Source organism: Mytilus trossulus, chromosome 11, assembly GCF_036588685.1.
Source record: "Mytilus trossulus isolate FHL-02 chromosome 11, PNRI_Mtr1.1.1.hap1, whole genome shotgun sequence".
Taxonomy (NCBI): domain Eukaryota; kingdom Metazoa; phylum Mollusca; class Bivalvia; order Mytilida; family Mytilidae; genus Mytilus; species Mytilus trossulus.
The window spans coordinates 23,123,914-23,140,005 of NC_086383.1; the positions used below are offsets into that span (position 1 = coordinate 23,123,914).

The 16,092-nt window shown below is 32.7% G+C and overlaps 2 protein-coding genes across 2 annotated transcripts in view; one reads left to right on the forward strand and one right to left on the reverse strand.

The window, feature by feature from the left end:
- Positions 1-16,092, reverse strand: part of LOC134690887 (potassium voltage-gated channel subfamily KQT member 1-like) — a 134,839-nt gene that overhangs the window by 112,032 nt on the left and 6,715 nt on the right. The window lies entirely within an intron of this gene.
- Positions 6,397-9,410, forward strand: LOC134689863 (zinc finger MYM-type protein 2-like). The gene is made up of 4 exons (XM_063549831.1): positions 6,397-7,150; positions 7,464-7,621; positions 7,926-8,072; positions 8,355-9,410. The coding sequence occupies exons 1-4, from the start codon at positions 6,585-6,587 to the stop codon at positions 9,047-9,049; spliced, it is 1,566 nt and encodes a 521-aa protein (XP_063405901.1). The 5' UTR covers positions 6,397-6,584; the 3' UTR covers positions 9,050-9,410.

The window sequence follows — 16,092 nt, forward strand, 5'->3', positions numbered from 1 at the left end:
CAATCACTTTTTAGGAGAAAAAAATGATGGATAGACAAACACTTTTTTTTATCATTGGGAAGCTTAAAATTTTCTTAACAATACAAAGTGATTAAAATGCTCAGCTGATTTTACAGAGTAATCGCTCTGTAGTGTTGGGTACCACCTTAATGGAGACTAGCGTCTATTCATAATATGTTTTATTTTTTAAATACAAAACCATCCGTTTTTACTTGAAAATGAATATTCTTAACATTGTTTCTAACTTTCTATATTCGTATATCTATATAAGATATGATAGTTTTTAATTTCTCGGCCGTTCAGGTTATTTTCGATAATGTTCCTTATAGAGATCATTTATCATATTGAATACTTCCTCATAGTATAACATAAGAAAGTATACCAAAAAGTGGGCCTCTGGTGTCCATGTGGTTTAAGTAGTTTCTAGAATTATCACTTGCCAGTCAACACTGAGGCTGTTATTTCCAACCGCACTCGTGTGGTACTGGGAACACTCGACTCCGATCTAAATTGACTATGATTGTCAGTTTTCCTTTCAAAGGTCGATGGTTTCCTCCAGGCACTCTGGCTTTCTTAACCAATATAACTTGCCGCAACGAAATGGCCCAAAAGCGGTGCTTATAAATGGCGCTAATGCACAAAAAAATCAAAATAAAAAATATAACAAAATTATTAAAGTATAAGTAGTTATCAATAGTACCAGAATTATGATTTAATACGCCAGACGCATGTTTCGTCTACACAAGACTCATCATTGACGCTCAGATCAAAATAGATGAACAGATAAACAAGTATAAAGCTGACGAGCATTGAGGACCACAAACTCCTAAAGGTTATGCCAAATACGGCTACGGTAATCTATCTCCGGGATTAGAGTAAATACTTGCAATTTAAAGATGGTTTTTACTGATACCTTAACTTCACACTTACAAGAAAGTTGTTTATAGATCGGTTGTATTGTCAAAACTCGGATTATTCACCAAGACAGATATAATAGATTAATATGACAATAATTGAGATCCGGCATTCACAACCGAAAACACACATCCCATTCACAAAGCTTTCCATTACACGAAGTAATGATAAGAACACATGGTGTGGCTTTTCATTTTGTGATGTTAGACTATTGTTTCAGATAGGGGTGAAACTTTGTACCTATTTAAACGTTTAAACCCGTTGCATTTGTTTGCACTTGCTATAAGTTAGGAATCTGATATTATAAAAAAAAAAAAGAAGATGTGGTACAATTGCCAATGAGACAACTGTCCACAAGAGACCAAAATGACACAGACATTAACAAATAGAGGTCACCATACGGCCTTAAACAATGTTCACTAGTTATAGTGTGTTTATATGGTTCATAACTGTTTCTCGTTTTTTTTGTTTTTTTTTATATATATTAGACCATTGTATTTCACGTTTGAATGGTTAAGCAGTAGTCATGTTTGGGCCCTGTTTATCTTGCTGTTCGTTATAAGCCAATGCTGCTTATTGAAGACCGTACTCTCACCTATAATGGTTTACCTTTACAAATTATCAATGGGATGGATCATTTGTCTCATATGCATTCATACCACATCTTCTTATGTCTATTCTTAGTAACTAAACACCAGAAAACCAAAACACTCGACAGGACCTACTTTGAACATTAGAGCATATTTCTTTCTATAGTGTGTAATGTAATGAGGGATTCTTGTCTATCTGGTCAAGTTTGGTCACAGAAAATTATTAATAGAATTTGTTATAACATCATCATGGATAGATATAACAAAGCTGACTTTAAATGAATTTAGCTATCCGTTTAAGGTCCCGGTTTGATCATAAAGCTTCCTACGTTGTAACGTATGTTCTGGCTATCAATGGTTGAAGAGTTTCCCACATAGGTAAACTCAGAAAAACGCTTCGAAGCTTTAAAATTATACAGAATAATTTTCATATGTTTACTGTCCCTCTGGTATCTTTCGTCCCTCTATTACAGTCCCCAATACGTATCAATGGCCAACACAGAACAGCAATCTATAAAGTCCCAAACAATGGTTAGTTGAAAATGATTTAAACAGTAAAACCAATTGTCTTATCTATATGAAAAAAAATACAAAACAAAAGAAACACCATCCTTGTGAAAAGCCTTGAAAAAAACCCATCACTATGGTCTAATAAGGTTCTAGTACTCTTACCTGCAGCCTGTTTGTAACATGTGTCTCAAGATTTATCAATCAAATAAGAAAAAAATCAACAAGTTTATTCTCGAAAATCATTAACTGAGAAACAAATCCATCTCATATTACGTTATTTTGGAAACTGTTTATAGACCTGATAGAGACTCTTTCAATCCAGAATCTAACCGTAGAACGAACATGGCAGATGAAAAGTAAAATAACAAAAAATACCGAACTCCAAGGAAAACTCAAAACGTACGTCCCTAATCAAATGGGACACGAACAGAAATGTAACCATACGAACATAATACGAGTTGATAATGAACTTTCTATGAAACCGTAATTCTTAACCCGATATAAGCCTCATAGTTAAACAGAATATATTTAGTCCATGTGCTGCGGTAATTTCAGTGTGTAGCTTATAAGTGATTTTCCATAGCTGTCAATAGTCATCTATTTATATTTAGTAAGAGTACATTTCAAGAAACGTTATACGCTAAGCTATACCGAAAAGATGACAAAACTCGACTAATAAAGGAATCAAAAATTATTATGGTTGATGAGCAAAAAGTCGGGTTCCCTATGGATAAGGCGAAATATGCGTTGAACAGTTTTCTGTGAAAACATTTAATTCTAATCATGGTTAAGTCATTTATCAGCTGCATAATTTAAAATTATTGATATATATTAGTAGAATCAGTTGCAATTACTAATTCCATAAATGAAAAAAATTGGCTAATCCAAAATAAAATCAACTCATCATAGATAACTGCAGGAATCAAATTTTGTACTCCAGACTAGTGTTTTGTCAACAAAAGACTAGTGAGTGTCTATAGAATAATAAAATTGGGAATGGAAATGGAGAATGTATCATTGTGACAACAACCCGACCATAGAAAAAAAGAACAGCAGAAGGTCACCAACAGGTCTTCAATGTAACGAGAAATTCCAGCAAAAATGAATTTAAAAATTAAAAGACAAAATCAGATAAAAAGTCGAAGACTTTGATAACCAAATATTTCGAAGGGACTGTTTTAAAAAAACAAATAAATTCTCGTGATCTATCCTCTTTTACATCGACTAAAATTATATTAGATTTTAATAATATTGAAATACTAAAAAAAAGAAATCCAAGAATTCATCATTCTCTTTGATGCAGGTAGCATTACTAAATCTCGTGTAGCGTTGTTTATTGATAATGACATAGGAGATTATTTTAAAAAAATAATCATTAAAAATAAATTTTAAGATATGTTTACAACTATTAGAGTCCTTTTTTTATTTATATACCGAGTGGTAAATACAGATAAATTGTATGATTAATACGGTCATCTGTAATCGTGATGTATTAGTTTCTGTGATGATATTGATATCAGTCATGGTTAGAAGCATTTATCAAGCCTTTAATACGTACTTGTATGACATCACGTCATCGATATCAGTCACTGGTGCATATCAGACGCGGATTTAGGGGGGGGCATGGGGCCCGGGCCCTCCCTTTTTGGGAAAACATTTGTTTGCTTATATAGGGAATCACTGAAGCGTGACTGGAACGGACCCATTTCTTATGTCAGTCAGTGGGTCCCCACTTATGAAAATGTATAGATCCGCCACTGCATATGCGTTATCAAACCACTTATCCGTATAACGTCAAGTCACATAAAAAATAAGATTTTTTGGGTATATAGTAATCCCTCGAGCAGATTATACTAGCGTATAGGTGTTGATACGGAAGTGATATTGAAATGCCATACCATATTCTCTTTTAGTCAAACTGTATATAATTAAATAGAATGGCATTATCAATTCAATTCGTATGATATTCAGTAGTTACTGTAAATTGATCGCAAACCATTTAAGAGCTACGATTTAATCGTATTTTACAATACGCGTAATCAACTCCTTGACATTTTAATATAGCTACCATTTGTGTTGACATGGTAGAAAACTACTTTAACGTGTTTTGTATTTTGTGCTTAGTTTTTATTGTTATTCAAAATATATATGTGGCCATATTCTGATCTGAAAGCTGCCTTTTAAGTGTTTTTTTTTTTTAATTTTGAATGTTTTCAGATCCTTCACTTTTTCGATGTCTTTTTTGACTATTATGTCAAATCGAGTCGGACTTGGATGAAGTTGAAGGTCAGATAACTTTGTTGTTTGTTTTTCCTCAAACTAATTCATTCGTGTCATAAATGATTAATTCCTTTAAATGAGATTTTTTTTTGTTATGAATTGTTGACAAAAACAGAGGGATACTATGCAGCATTTGTCGTGATTTTCTTCTCTGCATCATTGAAAAAACAACCAAGAACGGTTACTGACGTCAGTAAGCACATGTTTTACTTCTTCTTTTATCTAAATCCCCCTATTTTTATATTGCTACACTCTCCTGGACAGACATGTCAACTTTGAAAAATGCATTTTTTAATACGATAAAATTACTCAAACTTTTGCTGCGTCAGTTATTGTTAGTGGCAGTGGAATCTTTTCAAATTTATTTTTTTAATTTCTTAGTATGTTTAATGTGAAGCTTCCTTTTTTAACAGTATCAAATTGTATATCCTTAAATAGAACGGCTTTGTCTATTCAATTCCAATCAAATTCAATAGCAATTTGATCGCAAACCATTTAAGAGCTACGAGTTAATTGTATTTTGTAATACTCCTGATTAACTCCATGAAATTCAAATATAGCTACCATTTGTGTTGACATGATCAAAAATTACTTGGACGTGAATTGTATATAGTGCTTTGTTTTGACTTTTTTGACTGTTATAGACAATAAATACGTAGACATATTTAGGTCTGAAAACTGTCTTTATAGATTTTTGTTATCAATTGGAGTGTTTACAGATCCTTCATTTTTCTATATCTGACATTATTCTCGTCTATCATTCAATTTTTGATTATTTTGTCAACTTGAGTCTGACTTGGGTTAAGTTCAAGGTTAGATAACTACGTTTTAATATTTTTTCTAACTTTTGTTTGTTGTACAAAATGTTCATCAATTACACAAGATATTATTTTAAATGTAATTATAGATTATCGTTGATCATCTCAATGATATTGATTTTCTCGCTTGAAAAGCAATCGAGTTGAGATGACCAATGATAATCTGTTTATCGCTATTTTACTTATGCCGAAGTTATCAATTTCATGTCAATTTCATTAGCAACGACACGTGCTCCATTAGTTTCTAGCGATAATTTTCATTTCGACTCCGTGTTCATGTCTCCCGACTCCACTGAGAAAGGAAGTTATCAGTCAACAATATCAAAGGATCAAGATCATATGGCAGTTGGTATCGAAAAGTCCGTTTTTATTCATGTTGTCGTTTGTTTTGTTGCAGTTCACTGTTTACGTTGGTTTTTTACTTATAGTAGATGTGTTTCCCCTGGTTTTATATGCTACCCGGATTTTTTTCTCTCGCTTAAACGCTTCGTGACTATTGACCAGCAGTATTCTACTGTATCCTTTATTTGTATCATTCTTCTTATTCTGAATTTTATTCACTTTTTGTTCATCTTCAACCCGATTTTAGATCAATAACAATTACGAATAAGAAATTATATGTCTTTGTGGTAAACTATTACAATTTTTAATTTATTTCTACAAAGATACATGCAAGTTTTCCTTTTATTTTTCGTCGCTTATTTTTTACTTTTAGTCGAACGACTTTAAACGAGACTAGTTATTTGTGCATCCCGCAATCGTTTTTTCAACATTGGACATTACTGGTGCAGGTAAAACTTAAGGTGCGGTTTGGATCAAAAGTTATGTTTACATTTTTGTTTCCATTGTATTTATATTATACTTGATCTTTAATAATTTGCAATTACTTAACCAATGCAGATTAATTTCACAAACTAAATCAACATGTGTTTTCAGCGTTACAGAACACAAGATAGTTCTGATTTGATATTGCAGATTTCTTCAAATTTCACATGTTTTTGCGTTTGAGGGCATCCAAAACAACAATAAATTAAGTTGTATTGGAAAGACAATTCATACGTTTCATTGATCTTATATTTCTAGATGAATAAATACTTAATACAACATGGAGAAACAAAGCTCATAAGTCGAATATTAGTCAAAATATTTCATTAATTATATCTTTCTGAATTCATGTGTTGGTCATATGATTCGAAATGGGACAATATGCTGTTATAAACTCCAGTGAAAATATGAAAGGTCCTGTATAGGGGTCCTTTATTATGTATTATTAATTAACTGGAGCTTATTTGACTAAATACGAGTAAAACTGCCAAATCGATAATTTTGTCCTATAAAGCCAATACGGATTTTTCCGTATTGGCCCGGGTTTAGCAAGCCCAATATTAGCATATTCGATTAGCTCTAGACTAATCGGTTGAAATCCCGATAACTCTAGAGAACTACGGCTAGTGTCGTCTGACAGGAGAAAATGACAACAAAACGATGGAGCAATAGCTCTATACAAAATATAGATGATGCGATGGATGCGTTAGTTGAAGACTATTTTCACTACGACGATTTATCTAATAGGGAGGCAGAGTACATCAAGAGAAATCTCGCGGATGTCAATGGGGAAGGAAATTTGATTCTGGAAGAAGTTGATTCAGCGAATTTCAACTTCCCAAATGAAATTCTGCAGGACATTGAAAATGCACAGAATCATGAGATTGACGAATCAGACAAAGAAAATAGCTCGAGTAGCAAGAGGTTTCGCTCTGTCACTGATGAAGACACTGACTCTTTTCTAGCTTTAAGTGTTAACAAGAACACAAAAACTAAAACAAAGAGTGACTTGAACGTGATGCTGGATTTTTTCATATCTGTTGGAGAAATGCGTGATTCAGTGGAAATACCTGCCAAAGACTTGGACAGTCTGTTATCAAGATTTTTTCTTGGAGTCCTGAAGAAAAATGGTGACGAATATGAGCCTGACTCTTTATCCTCTATGTTCAACAGCTTGGATAGACATTTGAAGGACTCAAAAAGTAGTATAAGGTACGATTATTTTCATGTAGATTATTTGATATCTGTGAGACATGTAACTCCCTTGTCTTGATATAGCATGATAGCCTTTGCATTATTCTGTCAAGCATTATGACTCGAATATTCAGTGCCAATATTTTAATTTTAGCCTTGTGTAATTTTTTTTGGTAAAAACTATATATATCATCTGGGTCAATGTGGTTTTGATGATCTTAAGCTTGTGTACAATGAATATTCCTTGGTTTCTCTTTGCTATAAGTATAAAACATGTACATACAAAAATTACATGTCAGATATTATGCATATCTTTTCTTTAATGTTTCAGTATTAAAAAGGATCCTGAGTTCAACCACACAAGACGGGTATTAGAAGCGAAGCGAAAGGCATTAAAGTCATTGGGCAAGGGCAGTAAGCCAAACAGAGCTGAACCTTTGACGACTGAGGAAATCCAAATCTTGAGGGAGAAAGGCGTTATTGGAACACGTAAGTTTAAAAAAAAATGTTGTATTCCAGCGTGTCAGTCAGTAACTTTTAATTAAACATTTTTCTAACCTTGTGGCAAACAAATTATTTTATTTCCTTGTCGCCCTCTATCCATCCCTGATTATTAAATGGTTGTTCTAATAAAAAATGTTAAAAATACACATAAGGTCTTGAACAATGAGAGTGTCTCCAGAGGTCTTTTGCATTTTGATACAGTATTTGTCCTTTAAATACTATTTTAAGTTGGATATTTACATTAAGATACATGTATTTTAGTTAAGTTCTTTTTTTTTTCTTTTTCCAGAAAACCCTGATGCATTACTGAATGCTGTGTTTTTAAATAATGCAACATACTTTGGTCTACGAGGTCGACAAGACTATGTTAACATGACATGGGGAGATGTCAAGTTAAAAGTTACATCTGATGGAAAGGAGTATTTGGAATTTAATGGTGAGATTATGTTATGATTTCCATCATTTAAATAGTTGATATTTTAAATCTTTTAGAAATCACAGAATATATACTTCTGTGGATAATGGATGTACATGTACAACAGTCCTGACAAAAGTTGGTAATTTGTGCTTTTAAGGATATTAACCATTGTTTTATATTTATCAAAACAAATCTTATTTACTATGCAATACATGTTTTTTGTTATATAAAAGTGAAAGTTTTGTACAGACAGGAAGGATAATTCTTCTTTAAATATTGACATAAGCATACTTTTTTCAGAAAGAAGCACCAAAACCCGTAGTGGAGCAAAAAGCAGGGATTTCCGGGATATTACGCCAAAGATTTTCGGGGAAGGAGGAAGTAATTGCCCTATTCATGTTTACAAGGAATACAAACGGCATAGACCTCAAGACACATTAACTGATGAACATAGATTTTATTTGAGGCCTTTAGATAATAAACATGAGGAAATATGGTACACTCGCCAAACCATAGGCAAAGATAAATTAGGTAAAATGGTAAAAAATATGGCAGAAAAAGGAGATCTTCAAGGAAGAAAGGTTAATCATTCGGGACGTAAAACTTTTGCTACCACACTTCTTCAAAATGGTAGACCTGCCAATGAAGTTGCTCAATTAGGAGGCTGGAAAGGCATTAGTACCTTAACTCATTATTCAGTACCGTCTATTGAACAACAGCAACAAGCTTCTCACACAATATCTAAGGTCATGTTGCCGAACTCAGATTTACAGACGACATCAGATTCAGAGGAACCTTGTGAACTTTCAAACTCAAATACATTAGTTCATAATAATTTAAATGCAAATGTATCAAATACAAATAATCAAACTGCTAACAAACATGACAACCCAATGGCCATGTTTGCAGGTGCAACTATAACAGGTGGTGTTTTCAATATTAACATATACTCAGGGGAAAGAAAGAATACTATAAACTGCAGCCAAGAGCTTTAATCTGAAAACTAGATAAAAACATGTTTTTTACTTGTTGTGTTTATTTACTGTTGATTATTTAATAAAATTGTTACTATTTTATTGTTTTGATTAAAATCCTCAATTTTCATTGATACATATTCAAATCACTACTATTGAAGTCCTGAATGTCAGATTTTCACACTATTTTCAATCTTCATATTGGCCCGGCTAGAGTTCATATTGGACTGGTTAATTAATAAAGGTATCATTGCGTAACAATTTTCATATTGGCTTAGTTATAGGTCCTCGGGCAGCCATATTGGCCTTCGGCTTCGCCTCAGGCCAATATGGTACCCTCGGACCTATAACTAAGCCAATATGAAAATTGTTACGCAATAATACCATATTCCTTACTTCTATATGCCTTTTTGTCTTTATCTTTACATTTCAGAATTCGATTATTCTCTATTTTTTTCAGGGTTTTTTACTTACTTTTTTTCTGCGTGTAAGTCAATAAAGAAAAATTATCACTTTCTCTTCATTATGCTAGTCAAGGGAAATAAGTCCAAATAAAATGAAATTATTTCATATTGAAAACTATTATTAAGAGAATAGAGTACGATGGGACTTAGTTTGCCATGTTTACACTTAGATGATGAGATTATCGAGTCCGGGATACTACAAAAAATTTAAACAGTATATTAGGTACTTTATCTTAATAAAAAAAAGAAGACATGGCATGATTGCCAATGAGACAATTATCCACAAGAGACCAACTGACGTAGATTTAGGTTACTGTACGGCCTTTGACGCGACAAAAACCAATACCGCATAGCAATATAATTTAGTCTACACTATAAACGAAAATAACTGGATTCTGTAGTGTCGATATGATGTCTAATAAATCTATAAAAAATAATTTTTTAAGTATAATATTTACGATTTGAAACCAATTATTTTCAAATAAACGAACTCTCCCCAATCTATATTATTAAGGTACATAGTTATATATTGATTGATACAATTAGATAGATATTATTTTGTTTCTTATTGACAAATTATTTCTACATACTCAGTTATAGGTACATTGTTGAGTCTTTATTTTAAAATACAATTGATTAAAATCGTCTTAAACTAGATCCATAACTGTATTACATTTGAAACATGTTGAACAAATACAAATAAAATGGAAAATTTTGCAAATATGAAGCTCTCAATCCTTTGTTTTTACAGCACCGTCGAGTCATATTTAAATAGTTTATCGAGTTCTAGGCCTTTGTTACGTGTAATATAAAACTATGTTGTAGCTGTGTCATAGTGACATCCTTTGTTAGATCATTTACCTGACAGCGTTTTATTGTTTCTGAATATATATCTTAAATTGAAAAAAAAACATCGCTATTATTACAGAAATCGTGTCGGCTCTGACATGTGTTTTTCAATTAAAAAGACAAAGCATGCGGTATATCGGCTGAGGGAATTGTCATATTTTATTCTTTCAAAACACTATTTGTTCTTTCTCAACGCAACAACAAAAAAGTATAGTATATTTACCCTTTAAAAAACTAAACCAGCACATAAAAATCCACAGCTAAGTTAGCCAAAGCCATCAACGCACTAAGGTACGTTACATTTGAATTCTCAAAAATAGGATAGAATAAGGAGAGAATTCAAGATTAGATTTGTAATACTGAAATAACATTTATCCATAACAATGAAAATTACAATACTAATTATGAGTTCATCCAAGTCACAATATGAAAAAAATAAACAATTAAACGTCTAAGTACGGGCTTCTGCTCGAGGTATTGGCTGGCAACTTATAGTAAGCTATAAAGGGCACCAAAATATCTATGACTAAAAAGGATTCAAACAGGAAAACCAACTGCCCCATCGACAAACGAGATACATATTTGAACCACACCAACAAACGATAACCACTGAACTACTAGCTCCTGACTTAAAACATGTGCATAAAGATGCAGCTATGTTTAACGTTTTAATATGGCACCAATCTTCACCTTAACATTAGTTAGTACTTTAACATAACAACATAAAAGACACACTTACTTTTATGTGAAATTCATACATTACAAAACAGACCAACAGTCCAATTGTCACAATACGTATACTTTTTTATATAATTCTTGCATTTGCCAGAGCAAGCACTTACAAATGTCTTCACCCAGACGGTCCGGGTTTTATTTCCGGCATCGAACTTTTAATATCGACTATGCGAATACTGTTTAGCCAGTCAAGGTCGTAAACAATCATTATCATATAAATGTACACCATCATTAATTTTAGATAGAGGTGTGGATAAATGGTACTAAACACTCCGAATTTGTATAAAGGAATAGTTTTAAGGTTTTATGTTAAGATATATATATTCATCAAACATGCATTGTACAATTTGTGTTCAAGATACCTATTAACAACAAGTGATAGGGGTATAAGGCGACGCTCGTGTTCAAGTATTTAGTTAGCTTGGGGTTTTTTTATGAAAGAACTGTCTTAAAACTTTTGAGTAGTAATGGCGCTCTTGTTGGTTTTTTGTGGTTTATGTGTTGCTCAATTTACAAGTTTTTCTTATAGACTAATTTTTTTTTTAACAGAACAAAAAAAAAACTGCCGAAAGCCACCAATCAATACAGCGAGAATATTTTGCAACCGGAGCGTGCTTCAGCTGGTCCCTAAACAAAAAATGTGTATAAGTTATGTGACAATGGACGTCATACTAATTTGCATATGCAATTACAAATTGAGAACTTTATATGACGTAAAAGTCAAAACAAGCACCGTAGTGAACATGTTGTGTAATAAACAGACAAATAGTTCTGCGTTAACTTGGTATGGCTATATGTCCATTAAGTTTACATTTAGAGTCTGATCAATACAATTAAATCATCAAATTCAATTGCACTACTTGAACGTCTGACGACCGCTCTTCATGATCTCGGGATAAACTGCATATGATCATATGATTGAATTTTACGTACTGATATCTTAAAAATCTTTAAACTAATACAATACACATTACAGATTGTACGACATGTTGTCGTTAATAATATAATATCGTCGGTTCACCAGAGTGAAGTAGATTTGGAATCAAAAGTTGCTATTTAAACAGATATGTTAAGAAATCAGCCATTTGATATTAAAAGGCAGGAGGGCTAGGATGAAATTTGAAAAAAGACAGGACAGGAGTTATCAGTAAAAAAGAAGACAGGATAAGTAACTTGACATAATATAGTTTGTGGAAATAAAAAGTCAAGATAAACTAATAAAAATACAGGACCAAATAGAGGTAAAAATTAAATGGCAGGACAGATAGCACAATTTACAAAATGCAGGACAACATTCTTCATCCTAGCACACCCCCCCCCCCCCCAAGTCTGTATTTAAAAAAAATAGATTTCATTTTAACAAAACAAGTAAAAGGGAAAATTTTGCAAATATGCAGCTTTGAAATCTTTGGTTTTACGTCGAGACCTACTTAAATTGTTTATCGAGTTCTGTGCCTTTTCTTTTATCTGATTGTTCAAAACTATGCTGTAGCTTTTTGAGAATAGTGACAGTCTTTGTTGGATAAATTACCTGACAGCGTTTCATTGTTTCTGAATATATAGCTATTATTACAGAAATCGTGACGGCTCTGACATGTGTTTTTCAATTAAAATAACAAAGCACGCGGTATATCGGCTGAGGGGATTGTCATCTGCTATTCTCTCACAAAGCACTATTTATTCTTTCTCAACGCAACAACAAAAAAGTATAGTTTATTCAAATTATTAAATGCCTCGTTCAGGGCTGCATTGTACGTAATTGTAAAAAAAAGCAGAAATCGTTTCGGCTCCGACATGTGTTTTACAATTAAAATGACAAAGCACGCGGTGTAAGGGAATTGTCATCTGCTATACCCTCAAAGGTTTTTTTCATACGAGTCCGCATTGTACGTTAATGTCAATTTTTTAAAACAATTCCAATGGAACTAAAAGGAGAGTATATTTACCTCACAAATATGTCTCATATGAGACTGCATTGTACGTAAATATCAATCTGTTTAAACTAATTTCAATAGAAAGAACCGCACGTTACTACACTCAAATCAGTAAATGGGTTCGTTCATACTGTGTTTGAACATTTTACATTTCAACAGACAAACAAAATGTGTAGTAGACCGCTTACCAAGCAGTCTGAAAGTTAACTTAACCATAGTTATGATAGTTAAATAGCATTTGCTACTTTTTTCTGTTTTAATTTTCAATAGTCAATTTGTTTTTTATTAATACAATACTCTCTGAGTCAATCCTCTGATTGAGTGAGGCTTCACAACCATATTCATTACAAATGCGTCAGTATAAACAAGACGATGTGGTATGAGTGCCAATGGAACACACTACTGTCCATCCAAGTTCTAAAATGTCAAAAAGTCAACAATTATAGGTCAAAGTACTTACTTCTACATAAAGCTTTGGCTCACAAGAAACAGTAAGCTATAACGGGTCCCAAACAACTAGTGTAAGACAATCAAAACAGGGAAAACAACTGCCTCATCTATATTAAAAAAAATCATTCGAGAAACCCTTTTGAATCAAACCAACAAACGGCAACCACTGAATATTAGTCCTCTGACAAAGGACAAGGGCATACCATTGCAGCGTGTTTAAACGTTTTTTACAGGTACCAACCTACCAAACTTTGCTCTGTAGTGTAACATTCCAACATAAAAGAAACGCTTTTGTTTATATGAAATCCATGCTATACAAAACAGACCAACAAACTCATCGAGTACTTTATAAATATAACGTAAAAGTCAAAACAAATACCGTAGTACATGTTGTGTAATATACAGACAAATAGTGCTACGGTAACCTGGGTATGATAAAATATCCATTAAATTTACATTCAGAGTCAGATCAACGCGACAGTGCATTTATCTAATAAAATCATCGCCAAATTAAATTGTACTGCTTCAACGTCTGACGACCGGTCATCATAATCTGGCGATAACAAGCATATGATCAGAAGATGGAATTTTAAGTACTGATATATTAAAAATCTGTAGACCAATGCAATACATATTACATATAGAAAGATATGTTGTCATTGGATATATAATATCGTCGGTTCAACAGAGTGAAGTAGATTTGGAATCAGAAGTAAATTACAATTAAACAGATACAGTGAAACGTTAACCTGACTTAACCGACTCCTGCATAAACCGAAAACCTGTATAAACCAATCAAGTTATTAAGCACCGTCATATCAAATTGTATGCATTGTGAACATGATAAAACCGAACATCGGCAAAAACCGAACAAAATCTTAAGTCCCAAAGAGGTTCAGTTTAAACAGGTTTCACTGTACTTTAAAAATCATTTGATGAAATGATACACAATGAGAATAGAAATAATATAGCAACTCCTCAAAATGATAAAAACAACACGTTCTAACGTCAACAACAAAAGTTGCTGTAGCTCAAGCTGAAGAAAAAAGATTTTGTAACTGATTCTGAGTGTGACAATGAACAAATTCAAAAAATGCATTAATCAACTTCATGGATTTTTTTGGCTAGTGTTTGGATGATATCTTCATACGATAACATTTGGTACAATTTGCAGCATTGTATGAATTTGACTTTCATAGTCCACCTGCAAGCATTTTCAATTGTTATATTATTTTTGCATATCTACGAATATTTGAATGTAATTGGTCCGTTAGATTTGTTTTCTTGGTTCACATTTTTCCACATGTTCCATATGCCATGCTGCCAAATCAACTTTCTCACTACGTCACTATATAGCACTGTATAAAGGCAATACGATACAAAGGAATTGAACCAAGGGCCCGCTAACTCGAATACTTCAGTCCCTACCCGTAATCGATCTCTCCTAATGAGTATTCGTAGATCAACGGATTATATCGATTGAATTGTTCGTGTTCCTGGAAAGTTTACAGAGTATGGAATCCGATGTGTTTACTGGGTCACTGACATATAATTTTGCATAATAATTCGTGTATCCATTTTTTTATTTTTAAATCGACCTATGCAACTACATTGTAATACAACTAGAAAAAAATATTTGTAAAACCTACATATCTGACTCTCGAAACTTAAACTTTAATGAGTCATTTAAAGTTCAAATTGTGAGTCTTGGAGTAAATTTTGAAAAATCAAACAGAGCTGTGAAGTTTTCTCAGTTTCAAAATAGTTAACTTTCCAAAACACTAGTTACAAATGTAATGTGATAGGTGATTGATTAAGAAATCTAAAGAGCAAAAAAAATATATAGGTCAATGAGCTTGTTTTCGAGATATTAGCCATTAAAAGCTTGGCGGGAAAATATTCTCCCTCGACTCTTCTTCAATTTATCATTGACAAAATAAAGTTCTCATAAACTTTGAAAAAATAATTAAAATTTTATAAGACTTTTACAGTCTGCTTATTATTATACATGTAAAAGATTTATAAAAAGAAAAATTGGGTTATTGGGCAAATTTTCTTTATGCATTCAAATGGATAAAACCAGAGGATTCCAAAAATCTGACAAAAATCCCAAAACAAGACATGAATGTACTTAAAATCCCAAACAGATAAACAAACGTGATTATATGTGTTAATTCATCCCCCACCAAAATCAGACGTGACTTCGTACTTATCCGAACTTATAATCCTGGTACTTTTGACTATTTTGACTTTTAACTATTATCCATCCCGCAATGATAAACAGACGTGACTTCGTACTTATCCATCTCGCAAAGATAAACGAACATTACTGTCAGTGTGGAAGCATGCATCGCATCCTTCAGAACTAAATGGACGTGACCTAACATTTATACATCCCACCTAATCAAAACGATCGACGCTCTTGTGCATTGTACGTAAATATCAATCTGTTTAAACTAATTTCAATAGAAAGAACCGCACGTTACTACACTCAAATCAGTAAATGGGTTCGTTCATACTGTGTTTGAACATTTTACATTTCAACAGACAAACAAAATGTGTAGTAGACCGCTTACCAAGCAGTCTGAAAGTTAACTTAACCATAGTTATGATAGTTAAATAGCATTTGCTA

What these genes read in the sequence shown, in the direction of transcription:
- LOC134689863 (XM_063549831.1), top strand. Translation starts at nt 6,585, where the DNA reads ATGACAACAAAACGATGGAGCAATAGCTCTATACAAAATATAGATGAT. An exon ending in GACTCAAAAAGTAGTATAAG is followed by an intron (nt 7,151 to 7,463) that starts GTACGATTATTT and finishes TTAATGTTTCAG; the next exon opens with TATTAAAAAGGATCCTGAGT. An exon ending in GGAGTATTTGGAATTTAATG is followed by an intron (nt 8,073 to 8,354) that starts GTGAGATTATGT and finishes TACTTTTTTCAG; the next exon opens with AAAGAAGCACCAAAACCCGT.